Source organism: Phyllobates terribilis, unplaced genomic scaffold (genome assembly GCF_046119375.1).
Source record: "Phyllobates terribilis strain yellow unplaced genomic scaffold, ASM4611937v1 Scaffold_8__6_contigs__length_399053987, whole genome shotgun sequence".
Lineage (NCBI taxonomy): Eukaryota > Metazoa > Chordata > Amphibia > Anura > Dendrobatidae > Phyllobates > Phyllobates terribilis.
This window is the reverse complement of record NW_027362768.1, coordinates 381,723,490-381,739,043: the sequence shown is the minus strand read 5'-3', so window position 1 is coordinate 381,739,043 and position 15,554 is coordinate 381,723,490. Positions and strand designations below refer to the sequence as shown.

At 59.3% G+C, this 15,554-nt stretch overlaps 1 protein-coding gene across 1 annotated transcript; it reads left to right on the top strand.

The window, feature by feature from the left end:
* The first annotated feature begins 290 nt into the window (after positions 1-290).
* Positions 291-15,209, top strand: TRNT1 (tRNA nucleotidyl transferase 1). The gene is made up of 7 exons (XM_073645048.1): positions 291-493; positions 12,133-12,326; positions 12,485-12,623; positions 12,815-12,941; positions 13,244-13,437; positions 13,529-13,782; positions 14,453-15,209. Exons 1-7 carry the CDS (start codon positions 391-393, stop codon positions 14,711-14,713), a joined length of 1,272 nt encoding a protein of 423 aa, XP_073501149.1. The 5' UTR covers positions 291-390; the 3' UTR covers positions 14,714-15,209.
* The last annotated feature ends 345 nt before the right edge of the window (positions 15,210-15,554 follow it).

The following is a 15,554-nucleotide window of genomic DNA, read 5'->3' as shown; positions in this document are numbered from 1 at the left end:
ATAGTGGGCACACAGCCTTAAATAGAAATGTGACAGCTGCATAGTAAAATGAGAAAATAATGTAGGTGAGAAATGCAGGAAGCTGCAGCGGATCCCAGAGCCGGGGGTCGCCAGGAGCTCGGACACCGAGGACAAGAGGAGTCACACGCTGTGCTGCCGCCCGAGCCGAGTCCTGCAGCTGCGCACTGAGCTGCTGGATCCTGAGCCGGGCTGGTGATTGATCACATGCTCCTGACGTCATCAAAGGTCCTTCCGCTCAAAGCAGCAAACGATGACCCGGAGACTAACTCCACCCACACACGTGAGCGAGCACATGATCCTGACGTCATCAAAGGTCCTTGTGCTCACTAGGATGCAGCATCTAGAGCTCGGGAGAAGGACGATCTCTTGATGCTCAGCCGATTCATCGCACAGAGCCGCCGACTGTCCAGCATGGCGGTGCAGAGTCCCGAGTTCAAGGCTCTCTTCACGGAAGGCCTCAAAACCTTAACAGGTGAGAACTAGTGGGAAGGTGACAGCGCAGATAGCGAGGAGGCGACTGTACAGGTAAGGAGGAGGCGACTGTACAGGTAAGGAGGAGGCGACTGTACAGGTAAGGAGGAGGCGACTGTACAGGTAAGGAGGAGGCGACTGTACGGATAGCGAGGAGGCGACTGTACGGATAGCGAGGAGGCGACTGTACGGATAGCGAGGAGGCGACTGTACGGATAGCGAGGAGGCGACTGTACGGATAGCGAGGAGGCGACTGTACAGGTAAGGAGGAGGCGACTGTACAGGTAAGGAGGAGGCGACTGTACGGATAGCGAGGAGGCGACTGTACGGATAGCGAGGAGGCGACTGTACGGATAGCGAGGAGGCGACTGTACGGATAGCGAGGAGGCGACTGTACGGATAGCGAGGAGGCGACTGCACGGATAGCGAGGAGGCGACTGCACAGGTAAGGAGGAGGCGACTGCGTAGGTGAGGAGGCGACTGTACGGATAGCGAGGAGGCGACTGTACGGATAGCGAGGAGGCGACTGTACGGATAGCGAGGAGGCGACTGTACGGATAGCGAGGAGGCGACTGCACAGGTAAGGAGGAGGCGACTGTACGGATAGCGAGGAGGCGACTGTACGGATAGCGAGGAGGCGACTGTACGGATAGCGAGGAGGCGACTGCACGGATAGCGAGGAGGCGACTGCACAGGTAAGGAGGAGGCGACTGCGTAGGTGAGGAGGCGACTGTACGGATAGCGAGGAGGCGACTGTACGGATAGCGAGGAGGCGACTGTACGGATAGCGAGGAGGCGACTGTACGGATAGCGAGGAGGCGACTGCACAGGTAAGGAGGAGGCGACTGTACGGATAGCGAGGAGGCGACTGTACGGATAGCGAGGAGGCGACTGTACGGATAGCGAGGAGGCGACTGTACAGGTAAGGAGGAGGCGACTGTACGGATAGCGAGGAGGCGACTGTACGGATAGCGAGGAGGCGACTGTACGGATAGCGAGGAGGCGACTGTACGGATAGCGAGGAGGCGACTGCACGGATAGCGAGGAGGCGACTGCACGGATAGCGAGGAGGCGACTGCACAGGTAAGGAGGAGGCGACTGCGTAGGTGAGGAGGCGACTGCGTAGGTAAGGAGGCGACTGTACGGATAGCGAGGAGGCGACTGTACGGATAGCGAGGAGGCGACTGTACGGATAGCGAGGAGGCGACTGTACGGATAGCGAGGAGGCGACTGTACGGATAGCGAGGAGGCGACTGTACGGATAGCGAGGAGGCGACTGTACGGATAGCGAGGAGGCGACTGTACGGATAGCGAGGAGGTGACTGCACAGGTAAGGAGGAGGCGACTGCACAGGTAAGGAGGAGGCGACTGTACGGATAGCGAGGAGGCGACTGTACGGATAGCGAGGAGGCGACTGTACAGGTAAGGAGGAAGCGACTATACGGATAGCGAGGAGGCGACTGTACGGATAGCGAGGAGGCGACTGCACGGATAGCGAGGAGGCGACTGCACAGGTAAGGAGGAGGCGACTGCACAGGTAAGGAGGAGGCGACTGCACAGGTAAGGAGGCGACTGCACAGGTAAGGAGGAGGCGACTGTACGGATAGCGAGGAGGCGACTGCACGGATAGCGAGGAGGCGACTGCACAGGTAAGGAGGAGGCGACTGCACAGGTAAGGAGGAGGCGACTGTACGGATAGCGAGGAGGCGACTGTACGGATAGCGAGGAGGCGACTGTACGGATAGCGAGGAGGCGACTGTACGGATAGCGAGGAGGCGACTGCACGGATAGCGAGGAGGCGACTGCACGGATAGCGAGGAGGCGACTGCACAGGTAAGGAGGAGGCGACTGCGTAGGTGAGGAGGCGACTGTACGGATAGCGAGGAGGCGACTGTACGGATAGCGAGGAGGCGACTGCACAGGTAAGGAGGAGGCGACTGTACGGATAGCGAGGAGGCGACTGTACGGATAGCGAGGAGGCGACTGTACGGATAGCGAGGAGGCGACTGTACAGGTAAGGAGGAGGCGACTGTACGGATAGCGAGGAGGCGACTGTACGGATAGCGAGGAGGCGACTGCACAGGTAAGGAGGAGGCGACTGTACGGATAGCGAGGAGGCGACTGTACGGATAGCGAGGAGGCGACTGTACGGATAGCGAGGAGGCGACTGTACAGGTAAGGAGGAGGCGACTGTACGGATAGCGAGGAGGCGACTGTACGGATAGCGAGGAGGCGACTGTACGGATAGCGAGGAGGCGACTGCACGGATAGCGAGGAGGCGACTGCACGGATAGCGAGGAGGCGACTGCACGGATAGCGAGGAGGCGACTGCACGGATAGCGAGGAGGCGACTGCACGGATAGCGAGGAGGCGACTTCACGGATAGCGAGGAGGCGAATGCACGGATAGCGAGGAGGCGACTGCACAGGTAAGGAGGAGGCGACTGCACAGGTAAGGAGGAGGCGACTGTACGGATAGCGAGGAGGCGACTGTACAGGTAAGGAGGAGGCGACTGTACGGATAGCGAGGAGGCGACTGTACGGATAGCGAGGAGGCGACTGCACAGGTAAGGAGGAGGTGACTGCGTAGGTGAGGAGGCGACTGCACAGGTAAGGAGGAGGCGACTGTACGGATAGCGAGGAGGCGACTGTACGGATAGCGAGGAGGCGACTGTACGGATAGCGAGGAGGCGACTGTACGGATAGCGAGGAGGCGACTACGGATAGCGAGGAGGCGACTGTACAGGTAAGGAGGAGGCGACTGTACGGATAGCGAGGAGGCGACTGTACGGATAGCGAGGAGGCGACTGCACGGATAGCGAGGAGGCGACTGCACGGATAGCGAGGAGGCGACTGCACGGATAGCGAGGAGGCGACTGCACGGATAGCGAGGAGGCGACTGCACGGATAGCGAGGAGGCGACTGCACGGATAGCGAGGAGGCGACTTCACGGATAGCGAGGAGGCGAATGCACGGATAGCGAGGAGGCGACTGCACAGGTAAGGAGGAGGCGACTGCACAGGTAAGGAGGAGGCGACTGTACGGATAGCGAGGAGGCGACTGTACAGGTAAGGAGGAGGCGACTGTACGGATAGCGAGGAGGCGACTGTACGGATAGCGAGGAGGCGACTGCACAGGTAAGGAGGAGGTGACTGCGTAGGGGAGGAGGCGACTGTACGGATAGCGAGGAGGCGACTGTACGGATAGCGAGGAGGCGACTGTACGGATAGCGAGGAGGCGACTGTACGGATAGCGAGGAGGCGACTGTACAGGTAAGGAGGAGGCGACTGTACGGATAGCGAGGAGGCGACTGTACGGATAGCGAGGAGGCGACTGTACGGATGTCGAGGAGGCGACTGTACAGGTAAGGAGGAGGCGACTACGGATAGCGAGGAGGCGACTGTACGGATAGCGAGGAGGCGACTGTACGGATAGCGAGGAGGCGACTGTACGGATAGCGAGGAGGCGACTGTACGGATAGCGAGGAGGCGACTGCGTAGGTGAGGAGGCGACTGCACAGGTGAGGAGGAGGCGACTGTACGGATAGCGAGGAGGCGACTGTACGGATAGCGAGGAGGCGACTGTACGGATAGCGAGGAGGCGACTGTACGGATAGCGAGGAGGCGACTGTACGGATAGCGAGGAGGCGACTGTACAGGTAAGGAGGAGGCGACTGTACGGATAGCGAGGAGGCGACTGTACGGATAGCGAGGAGGCGACTGCGTAGGTGAGGAGGCGACTGCGTAGGTGAGGAGGCGGCGACTGTACGGATAGCGAGGAGGCGACTGTACGGATAGCGAGGAGGCGACTGTACGGATAGCGAGGAGGCGACTGTACAGGTAAGGAGGAGGCGACTGCACGGATAGCGAGGAGGCGACTGCACGGATAGCGAGGAGGCGACTGCGTAGGTGAGGAGGCGACCGTAGGTGAGGAGGCGACTGCACAGGTAAGGAGGAGGCGACTGTACGGATAGCGAGGAGGCGACTGCACGGATAGCGAGGAGGCGACTGCACAGGTAAGGAGGAGGCGACTGCGTAGGTGAGGAGGCGACTGCACAGGTAAGGAGGAGGCGACTGTACGGATAGCGAGGAGGCGACTGTACGGATAGCGAGGAGGCGACTGCACGGATAGCGAGGAGGCGACTGCACGGATAGCGAGGAGGCGACTGCACAGGTAAGGAGGAGGCGACTGCGTAGGTGAGGAGGCGACTGCACAGGTAAGGAGGAGGCGACTGTACGGATAGCGAGGAGGCGACTGTACGGATAGCGAGGAGGCGACTGTACGGATAGCGAGGAGGCGACTACGGATAGCGAGGAGGCGACTGTACAGGTAAGGAGGAGGCGACTGTACGGATAGCGAGGAGGCGACTGTACGGATAGCGAGGAGGCGACTGTACAGGTAAGGAGGAGGCGACTGTACAGGTAAGGAGGAGGCGACTGTACGGATAGCGAGGAGGCGACTGTACGGATAGCGAGGAGGCGACTGTACGGATAGCGAGGAGGCGACTGTACGGATAGCGAGGAGGCGACTGTACGGATAGCGAGGAGGCGACTGCACGGATAGCGAGGAGGCGACTGCACAGGTAAGGAGGAGGCGACTGCACAGGTAAGGAGGAGGCGACTGTACGGATAGCGAGGAGGCGACTGTACGGATAGCGAGGAGGCGACTGTACAGGTAAGGAGGAGGCGACTGTACGGATAGCGAGGAGGCGACTGTACGGATAGCGAGGAGGCGACTGTACGGATAGCGAGGAGGCGACTGCACGGATAGCGAGGAGGCGACTGCACAGGTAAGGAGGAGGCGACTGCACAGGTAAGGAGGCGACTGCACAGGTAAGGAGGAGGCGACTGTACGGATAGCGAGGAGGCGACTGTACGGATAGCGAGGAGGCGACTGCACGGATAGCGAGGAGGCGACTGCACGGATAGCGAGGAGGCGACTGCACGGATAGCGAGGAGGCGACTGCACAGGTAAGGAGGAGGCGACTGCACAGGTAAGGAGGAGGCGACTGCACAGGTAAGGAGGAGGCGACTGTACGGATAGCGAGGAGGCGACTGTACGGATAGCGAGGAGGCGACTGTACGGATAGCGAGGAGGCGACTGTACGGATAGCGAGGAGGCGACTGTACGGATAGCGAGGAGGCGACTGTACGGATAGCGAGGAGGCGACTGTACGGATAGCGAGGAGGCGACTGTACGGACAGCGAGGAGGCGACTGTACGGATAGCGAGGAGGCGACTGCACGGATAGCGAGGAGGCGACTGCACAGGTAAGGAGGAGGCGACTGCGTAGGTGAGGAGGCGACTGTACGGATAGCGAGGAGGCGACTGTACGGATAGCGAGGAGGCGACTGCACAGGTAAGGAGGAGGCGACTGTACGGATAGCGAGGAGGCGACTGTACGGATAGCGAGGAGGCGACTGTACGGATAGCGAGGAGGCGACTGTACGGATAGCGAGGAGGCGACTGTACAGGTAAGGAGGAGGCGACTGTACGGATAGCGAGGAGGCGACTGTACGGATAGTGAGGAGGCGACTGTACGGATAGCGAGGAGGCGACTGCACGGATAGCGAGGAGGCGACTGCACGGATAGCGAGGAGGCGACTGCACGGATAGCGAGGAGGCGACTTCACGGATAGCGAGGAGGCGACTTCACGGATAGCGAGGAGGCGACTGCACAGGTAAGGAGGAGGCGACTGTACGGATAGCGAGGAGGCGACTGTACGGATAGCGAGGAGGCGACTGTACGGATAGCGAGGAGGCGACTGTACGGATAGCGAGGAGGCGACTGTACGGATAGCGAGGAGGCGACTGTACAGGTAAGGAGGAGGCGACTGTACGGATAGCGAGGAGGCGACTGTACGGATAGCGAGGAGGCGACTGCACGGATAGCGAGGAGGCGACTGCACAGGTAAGGAGGAGGTGACTGCGTAGGTGAGGAGGCGACTGCACAGGTAAGGAGGAGGCGACTGTACGGATAGCGAGGAGGCGACTGTACGGATAGCGAGGAGGCGACTACGGATAGCGAGGAGGCGACTGTACAGGTAAGGAGGAGGCGACTGTACGGATAGCGAGGAGGCGACTGTACGGATAGCGAGGAGGCGACTGTACGGATAGCGAGGAGGCGACTGTACGGATAGCGAGGAGGCGACTGTACGGATGTCGAGGAGGCGACTGTACAGGTAAGGAGGAGGCGACTGTACGGATAGCGAGGAGGCGACTGTACGGATAGCGAGGAGGCGACTGTACGGATAGCGAGGAGGCGACTGCGTAGGTGAGGAGGAGGCGACTGTACGGATAGCGAGGAGGCGACTGTACGGATAGCGAGGAGGCGACTGTACGGATAGCGAGGAGGCGACTGTACGGATAGCGAGGAGGCGACTGTACGGATAGCGAGGAGGCGACTGTACGGATAGCGAGGAGGCGACTGTACGGATAGCGAGGAGGCGACTGTACGGATAGCGAGGAGGCGACTGTACAGGTAAGGAGGAGGCGACTGTACGGATAGCGAGGAGGCGACTGTACGGATAGCGAGGAGGCGACTGCGTAGGTGAGGAGGCGACTGCGTAGGTGAGGAGGCGACTGCGTAGGTGAGGAGGCGACTGCGTAGGTGAGGAGGCGGCGACTGTACGGATAGCGAGGAGGCGACTGTACGGATAGCGAGGAGGCGACTGTACGGATAGCGAGGAGGCGACTGTACAGGTAAGGAGGAGGCGACTGCACGGATAGCGAGGAGGCGACTGCACGGATAGCGAGGAGGCGACTGCGTAGGTGAGGAGGCGACCGTAGGTGAGGAGGCGACTGCACAGGTAAGGAGGAGGCGACTGTACGGATAGCGAGGAGGCGACTGCACGGATAGCGAGGAGGCGACTGTACGGATAGCGAGGAGGCGACTGCACGGATAGCGAGGAGGCGACTGCACAGGTAAGGAGGAGGCGACTGCGTAGGTGAGGAGGCGACTGCACAGGTAAGGAGGAGGCGACTGTACGGATAGCGAGGAGGCGACTGTACGGATAGCGAGGAGGCGACTGTACGGATAGCGAGGAGGCGACTGTACGGATAGCGAGGAGGCGACTGCACGGATAGCGAGGAGGCGACTGCACGGATAGCGAGGAGGCGACTGCACGGATAGCGAGGAGGCGACTGCACGGATAGCGAGGAGGCGACTGCACGGATAGCGAGGAGGCGACTGCACGGATAGCGAGGAGGCGACTGCACAGGTAAGGAGGAGGCGACTGCGTAGGTGAGGAGGCGACTGCACAGGTAAGGAGGAGGCGACTGTACGGATAGCGAGGAGGCGACTGTACGGATAGCGAGGAGGCGACTACGGATAGCGAGGAGGCGACTGTACAGGTAAGGAGGAGGCGACTACGGATAGCGAGGAGGCGACTGTACGGATAGCGAGGAGGCGACTGTACAGGTAAGGAGGAGGCGACTGTACAGGTAAGGAGGAGGCGACTGTACGGATAGCGAGGAGGCGACTGTACGGATAGCGAGGAGGCGACTGTACGGATAGCGAGGAGGCGACTGTACGGATAGCGAGGAGGCGACTGTACGGATAGCGAGGAGGCGACTGTACGGATAGCGAGGAGGCGACTGCACGGATAGCGAGGAGGCGACTGCGTAGGTGAGGAGGCGACTGCGTAGGTGAGGAGGCGACTGCGTAGGTGAGGAGGAGGCGACTGTACGGATAGCGAGGAGGCGACTGTACGGATAGCGAGGAGGCGACTGTACAGGTAAGGAGGAGGCGACTGTACGGATAGCGAGGAGGCGACTGTACGGATAGCGAGGAGGCGACTGCACGGATAGCGAGGAGGCGACTGCACGGATAGCGAGGAGGCGACTGCACGGATAGCGAGGAGGCGACTGCACGGATAGCGAGGAGGCGACTGCACGGATAGCGAGGAGGCGACTGCACGGATAGCGAGGAGGCGACTGCGTAGGTGAGGAGGCGACTGCGTAGGTAAGGAGGAGGCGACTGTACGGATAGCGAGGAGGCGACTGTACAGGTAAGGAGGAGGCGACTGCACGGATAGCGAGGAGGCGACTGCACGGATAGCGAGGAGGCGACTGCGTAGGTGAGGAGGCGACCGTAGGTGAGGAGGCGACTGCACAGGTAAGGAGGAGGCGACTGTACGGATAGCGAGGAGGCGACTGCACGGATAGCGAGGAGGCGACTGCACAGGTAAGGAGGAGGCGACTGCGTAGGTGAGGCGACTGCACAGGTAAGGAGGAGGCGACTGTACGGATAGCGAGGAGGCGACTGTACGGATAGCGAGGAGGCGACTGCACGGATAGCGAGGAGGCGACTGCACGGATAGCGAGGAGGCGACTGCACGGATAGCGAGGAGGCGACTGCACGGATAGCGAGGAGGCGACTGTACGGATAGCGAGGAGGCGACTGTACGGATAGCGAGGAGGCGACTGTACAGGTAAGGAGGAGGCGACTGTACGGATAGCGAGGAGGCGACTGTACGGATAGCGAGGAGGCGACTGCACGGATAGCGAGGAGGCGACTGCGTAGGTGAGGAGGCGACTGCGTAGGTAAGGAGGAGGCGACTGTACGGATAGCGAGGAGGCGACTGTACGGATAGCGAGGAGGCGACTGTACGGATAGCGAGGAGGCGACTGTACGGATAGCGAGGAGGCGACTGTACGGATAGCGAGGAGGCGACTGTACAGGTAAGGAGGAGGCGACTGTACAGGTAAGGAGGAGGCGACTGTACAGGTAAGGAGGAGGCGACTGTACGGATAGCGAGGAGGCGACTGCGTAGGTGAGGAGGCGACTGCGTAGGTGAGGAGGCGACTGCGTTGGTGAGGAGGAGGCGACTGTACGGATAGCGAGGAGGCGACTGTACGGATAGCGAGGAGGCGACTGTACAGGTAAGGAGGAGGCGACTGTACAGGTAAGGAGGAGGCGACTGCACGGATAGCGAGGAGGCGACTGCACGGATAGCGAGGAGGCGACTGCGTAGGTGAGGAGGTGACTGCACAGGTAAGGAGGAGGCGACTGCACGGATAGCGAGGAGGCGACTGCACGGATAGCGAGGAGGCGACTGCACAGGTAAGGAGGAGGCTACTGCGTAGGTGAGGAGGCGACTGCACAGGTAAGGAGGAGGCGACTGTATGGATAGCGAGGAGGCGACTGTACGGATAGCGAGGAGGCGACTGTACGGATAGCGAGGAGGCGACTGTACGGATAGCGAGGAGGCGACTGTACGGATAGCGAGGAGGCGACTGTACGGATAGCGAGGAGGCGACTGTGCAGGTAAGGAGGAGGCGACTGTACGGATAGCGAGGAGGCGACTGTACGGATAGCGAGGAGGCGACTGCGTAGGTGAGGAGGCGACTGCGTAGGTGAGGAGGCGACTGCGTAGGTGAGGAGGCGACTGCGTAGGTGAGGAGGCGACTGCGTAGGTGAGGAGGCGGCGACTGTACGGATAGCGAGGAGGCGACTGTACGGATAGCGAGGAGGCGACTACGGATAGCGAGGAGGCGACTGTACAGGTAAGGAGGAGGCGACTGCACGGATAGCGAGGAGGCGACTGCGTAGGTGAGGAGGCGACCGTAGGTGAGGAGGCGACTGCACAGGTAAGGAGGAGGCGACTGTACGGATAGCGAGGAGGCGACTGCACGGATAGCGAGGAGGCGACTGCGTAGGTAAGGAGGAGGCGACTGCGTAGGTGAGGAGGCGACTGCGTAGGTAAGGAGGAGGCGACTGTACGGATAGCGAGGAGGCGACTGTACGGATAGCGAGGAGGCGACTGCACGGATAGCGAGGAGGCGACTGCACGGATAGCGAGCAGGCGACTGCACAGGTAAGGAGGAGGCGACTGCGTAGGTGAGGAGGCGACTGCACAGGTAAGGAGGAGGCGACTGTACGGATAGCGAGGAGGCGACTGTACGGATAGCGAGGAGGCGACTGTACGGATAGCGAGGAGGCGACTGTACGGATAGCGAGGAGGCGACTGTACGGATAGCGAGGAGGCGACTGTACAGGTAAGGAGGAGGCGACTGTACAGGTAAGGAGGAGGCGACTGTACGGATAGCGAGGAGGCGACTGTACGGATAGCGAGGAGGCGACTGTACGGATAGCGAGGAGGCGACTGTACGGATAGCGAGGAGGCGACTGCACGGATAGCGAGGAGGCGACTGCGTAGGTGAGGAGGCGACTGCGTAGGTGAGGAGGAGGCGACTGTACGGATAGCGAGGAGGCGACTGTACGGATAGCGAGGAGGCGACTACAGGTAAGGAGGAGGCGACTGTACGGATAGCGAGGAGGCGACTGCACGGATAGCGAGGAGGCGACTGCACGGATAGCGAGGAGGCGACTGCGTAGGTGAGGAGGCGACTGCGTAGGTGAGGAGGCGACTGCGTAGGTAAGGAGGAGGCGACTGTACGGATAGCGAGGAGGCGACTGTACGGATAGCGAGGAGGCGACTGTACGGATAGCGAGGAGGCGACTGTACAGGTAAGGAGGAGGCGACTGTACGGATAGCGAGGAGGCGACTGCGTAGGTGAGGAGGCGACTGCGTAGGTGAGGAGGCGACTGCGTAGGTGAGGAGGCGACTGCGTTGGTGAGGAGGAGGCGACTGTACGGATAGCGAGGAGGCGACTACGGATAGCGAGGAGGCGACTGTACGGATAGCGAGGAGGCGACTGTACAGGTAAGGAGGAGGCGACTGTACAGGTAAGGAGGAGGCGACTGCACGGATAGCGAGGAGGCGACTGCACGGATAGCGAGGAGGCGACTGCGTAGGTGAGGAGGTGACTGCACAGGTAAGGAGGAGGCGACTGTACGGATAGCGAGGAGGCGACTGCACGGATAGCGAGGAGGCGACTGCACAGGTAAGGAGGAGGCTACTGCGTAGGTGAGGAGGCGACTGCACAGGTAAGGAGGAGGCGACTGTATGGATAGCGAGGAGGCGACTGTATGGATAGCGAGGAGGCGACTGTATGGATAGCGAGGAGGCGACTGTATGGATAGCGAGGAGGCGACTGTATGGATAGCGAGGAGGCGACTGCGTAGGTGAGGAGGCGACTGCACAGGTAAGGAGGAGGCGACTGTACGGATAGCGAGGAGGCGACTGCACAGATAGCGAGGAGGCGACTGCACAGGTGAGGAGGCGACTGCACAGGTAAGGAGGAGGCGACTGTACGGATAGCGAGGAGGCGACTGTACGGATAGCGAGGAGGCGACTGTACGGATAGCGAGGAGGCGACTGCACAGGTAAGGAGGAGGCGCCTGCACGGTTAGCGAGGAGGCGCCTGCACGGTTAGCGAGGAGGCGCCTGCACGGTTAGCGAGGAGGCGCCTGCACGGGTAGCGAGGAGGCGACTGCGTGCGGCTAGTGAGGAGGCGACTACAGATAATGAGGAGGTGCCTGTGTGCGGATAGCGGGGAGTATACTGTAATGAAGTGGTGACTGCAGATTTCGAGGAGGCGACGGTAAGCAGGTGAGGAGAAGGTGACTGCACACATATAAGCACTATACACAGGTCACAGGGGACTGCACACAATCCCTGTTTGTTGGTAACGAGGAGGTGACTGTACACATAGTGAGCACTGTACACGGGTCAGAGGGCCCTGCATCCACTCCCTGTACGCAGGTAATGTAACTTTTCGCCTTCCTGCTGCTGCAGACTTATTTGCACGGGAGAAGTACGAGTTGCGGATCGCGGGAGGAGCCGTCCGGGATCTTCTCGCCGGGAAGCAGCCGCACGACGTGGACTTCGCCACCACGGCCACCCCCGATCAGATGAAGGATCTGTTCCTGAAGGAGGGAATCCGGCTGATTAACAACAAAGGAGAGAAGCATGGCACGGTGACCGCCAGGGTGAGCGCTCACTGGGCGCCATGTTGTTTTCCTGCCTGGGGGATATTCTTATTCCATCTCCTCCACACGTGTCCTAGGATTTCCAGGGATGGGGGGAGCTCGTGAATTCGGGAGATTATTTTTTGGCGTTTTATGTCCTCTTTCTCCTTTTTTCTCAGATTAATGATCAGAACTTTGAAGTCACCACGCTGAGGGTCGACCTGCGGACGGACGGACGCCACGCAGAGGTGGAGTTCACTACGGATTGGGAGCAGGACGCAGAGCGGCGAGATCTCACCATCAACTCCATGTTTCTGGGTAATTGGGGGAAAGGGCCGGGGGTCCGCACACTGCTCACTAATGCAGGTGGGACGTTTGGGAAAGCTGTGTCCTACAGAAGCGGCGTGGCAGTGTCACTCTGCCGCTCACCTCCCCCAGGGTAGCTGTGGCCCCGCGATCAGTGCAGGTGTGCCCCGCGCTCACATTATTAAAGTTCTGCGTCTTCTCAGGATTTGACGGCACGCTCTACGATTACTTCAATGGTTACGAGGATTTGAAGAACCGACGCATCCGATTTGTGGGCGATCCCGCCAAGCGCATCCAGGAGGATTATCTGCGGATTCTGCGCTACCTCAGGTGAAGCTCTTCAGATGAGGGCGTTCGCTCTGGAGGACTGTTCACTACTACATATGTTCTGTCACATTCAGAGCTGCATTCACAACTCTGCTTGAGTCTTGTTCTGCTGCGCTGCATTGTTGAAGATGCAGTGTGGACAGCGGGCATGGTGCGGCTTTCTGGGGTAGACGAAGGCTTCACCTCCTGCAGTGCGGCACAATGTGGGCTCTCTTGAGAGCGTGAATGTCTGCACAGCTGAATTTTGAGTGCAGCTCTGGAGGTGACCAGAGCATAAGAGATGATGTAGATTTGATGTCCTACAGGTTTTATGGACGGATAGCGGAGAGATCCGGAGACCACAGTCCGTCCACCTTGGAAGCCGTACGGGAGAATGCGCCGGGGTTGGGCGGCATCTCTGGGGAAAGGATCTGGGTAGAACTAAAGAAGATTCTGGAAGGAAACCACGTCAATCATCTGATCCAACTGATCTACCAGCTGGGAGTCTCTGCTCATATTGGTGGGTTTCCGGCCCTCCTGAGCAACTCAAAGAGCGGTTTCGTGTCTGTGGATCGCGGTTTAGTTTTGATCCAATTCTGCTTTTATTTCAGGATTACCGGAGAATGGAAATCTGGAGGAGTTTTGTCGCGTCTGCTCCCAGGCCGGGCACTTGTCTCCTAAACCTATGACCCTTCTCACCGCATTGTTTTCACGCCCAGACGGAGTCCAGAAACTGGACCTGAGGCTGAAGATCTCCCGGGAGGAGAAGGGTCTGGCGTTATTCTTATTGAAAGAACGGAAGGAGCTGACGGTGGATCACTCAGAGCGCGAACCTCTGAAGCCGTACCAGGACTATGTGATCGATGTGAGCAACATAGGGTTAAACTCAGATCCGATCATACCTGACCACACAGTAGATCATATGGGACCGTAGACCCGACCGCGCGGCGCATCCTGCCGGACCGTAGACCCGACCGCGTGGCGCATCCTGCCGGACCGTAGACCCGACCGCGTGGCGCATCCTGCCGGACCGTAGACCCGACCGCACGGCGCATCCTGCCGGACCGTAGACCCGACCGCGCGGCGCATCCTGCCGGACTGTACTGGACCATGGTATATAGTCTGTACAGGATAGTTGACCAGTGACTCTCCGGCTGTTGCACAGCTACAGCTTCCATCATGCTTAAGCTGGTGGGGATAATGGGAGTTGTAGTTGTGTCAAAGGTTCAGGAACGTTGTATTGCGCCATTGAGCTTGCATTTCATCTATCTTCATTCTGTGCTTTACTGCCTTGAACAAGGATTGTTATATAATCCATCCTCTGTATCTTCCGCCCCAGTCTACACAGCAAAGCTCTAGAGTGAGCTGCAGGAAATGTCAGTCCCTTGTGCGCTCTAGTGGCCACTGTGAGAACTGCAGCATCTGTATATTACTAGTTACGATAATTGTGTGATTCCTCTTGTGACACGGAGCCGTCAGGTTTTTCTTATCCTCTTCTCTTCACTATTTGACTTTTCCGCTGGTTTCTCTTTCAGTCCCGCGAGCCTGACGCCCACAAGAAGGTGTGTGAACTGCTGAAGTACCAAGGTGAAGAACGACTCCTGAGCCAGATGGAGCACTGGACTTTACCTCGCTTCCCCGTCAGCGGGCACGACCTGCGGCGTGTGGGCATCTGCTCGGGGAAGGAGATCGGGAGGATCCTTCAGGAACTGAGGGAGCGATGGAAGGAAAGCGGCTACCGGGCCGGCAAAGAGGAACTGCTGAACTGTGTGTCCAGGAGTGAAGGCACCGAGTGAGACCCCGGGGCACAGCGACGGTGGGGGGGAGAGTCGTCATCTGCAGAATCAGGAGCGGCAGCCATATCTGTACGGTGCGACTCGACCTCCTCCCTGTAACACACGGGCGCCGCGTCTCGACCTCCTCCCTGTAACACAGGGGCGCTGCGTCTCGACCTCATCCCTGTAACAATGTCCAGTCACCTGAGAATTGGAAGTAGAAAAGTTGTAACTTCTGGTTGTTTTGCGTCAGATCCATAAAACTGTGGAAAAAGTGTTCGGGGCTCAGAAGTTGCAGAACTTTCCTCTCTTCTGCACTTGTATCACACTGGACGCCTGATATCACTCAGTCACCGAATCCATCCCGCTTTATATGAGGCGGTGGCTTCCTGCTCTTCGTAAAGTTTATTTTTTTTTATTTCACATGTCTTTATTCCTCAAAATCGGCATAACACAGATGCAGCCAGCCACGTCCTTGTGCACACAGGATTGGTTTTGTATGAAGATTTCACTGGAATATTCTACGTTTTTAATGACATTTTCATGGCATTTGTGTGAGAAAGCAGAACAAAAAGCTCCGGGCTTTCACCCCCACAGTCTAATGTTATGCAGCCAGCGAAGCGGAGACTAGAAAAGGGTTTCTGCATCTTCTGTTATTAGAATCGCCTCTCCCCCTTGTCTCACAGCTTCCCGAGGGGCGTTGTGCGCCTGCTGTACAGACGGTTCAAACCAGAACCATGATTGTGCTACTGACCCCAACGGTGCAGCCTGCACTACCAAGATACATATGATCCTGTCTGCAGCCACCACTAGGGGGAGCTCCCTGTATGCAGAGATACATGATAAGATTCTGTCTGCAGTC

Bases quoted from the DNA above. Each gene is read 5' to 3' on its own strand.
- TRNT1 (XM_073645048.1), top strand. From the start codon at position 391: ATGCTCAGCCGATTCATCGCACAGAGCCGCCGACTGTCCAGCATGGCG. The intron at 12,624-12,814 runs GTAATTGGGGGA...GCGTCTTCTCAG, and splicing joins CATCAACTCCATGTTTCTGG to GATTTGACGGCACGCTCTAC. The intron at 13,438-13,528 runs GTGGGTTTCCGG...CTTTTATTTCAG, and splicing joins GGGAGTCTCTGCTCATATTG to GATTACCGGAGAATGGAAAT.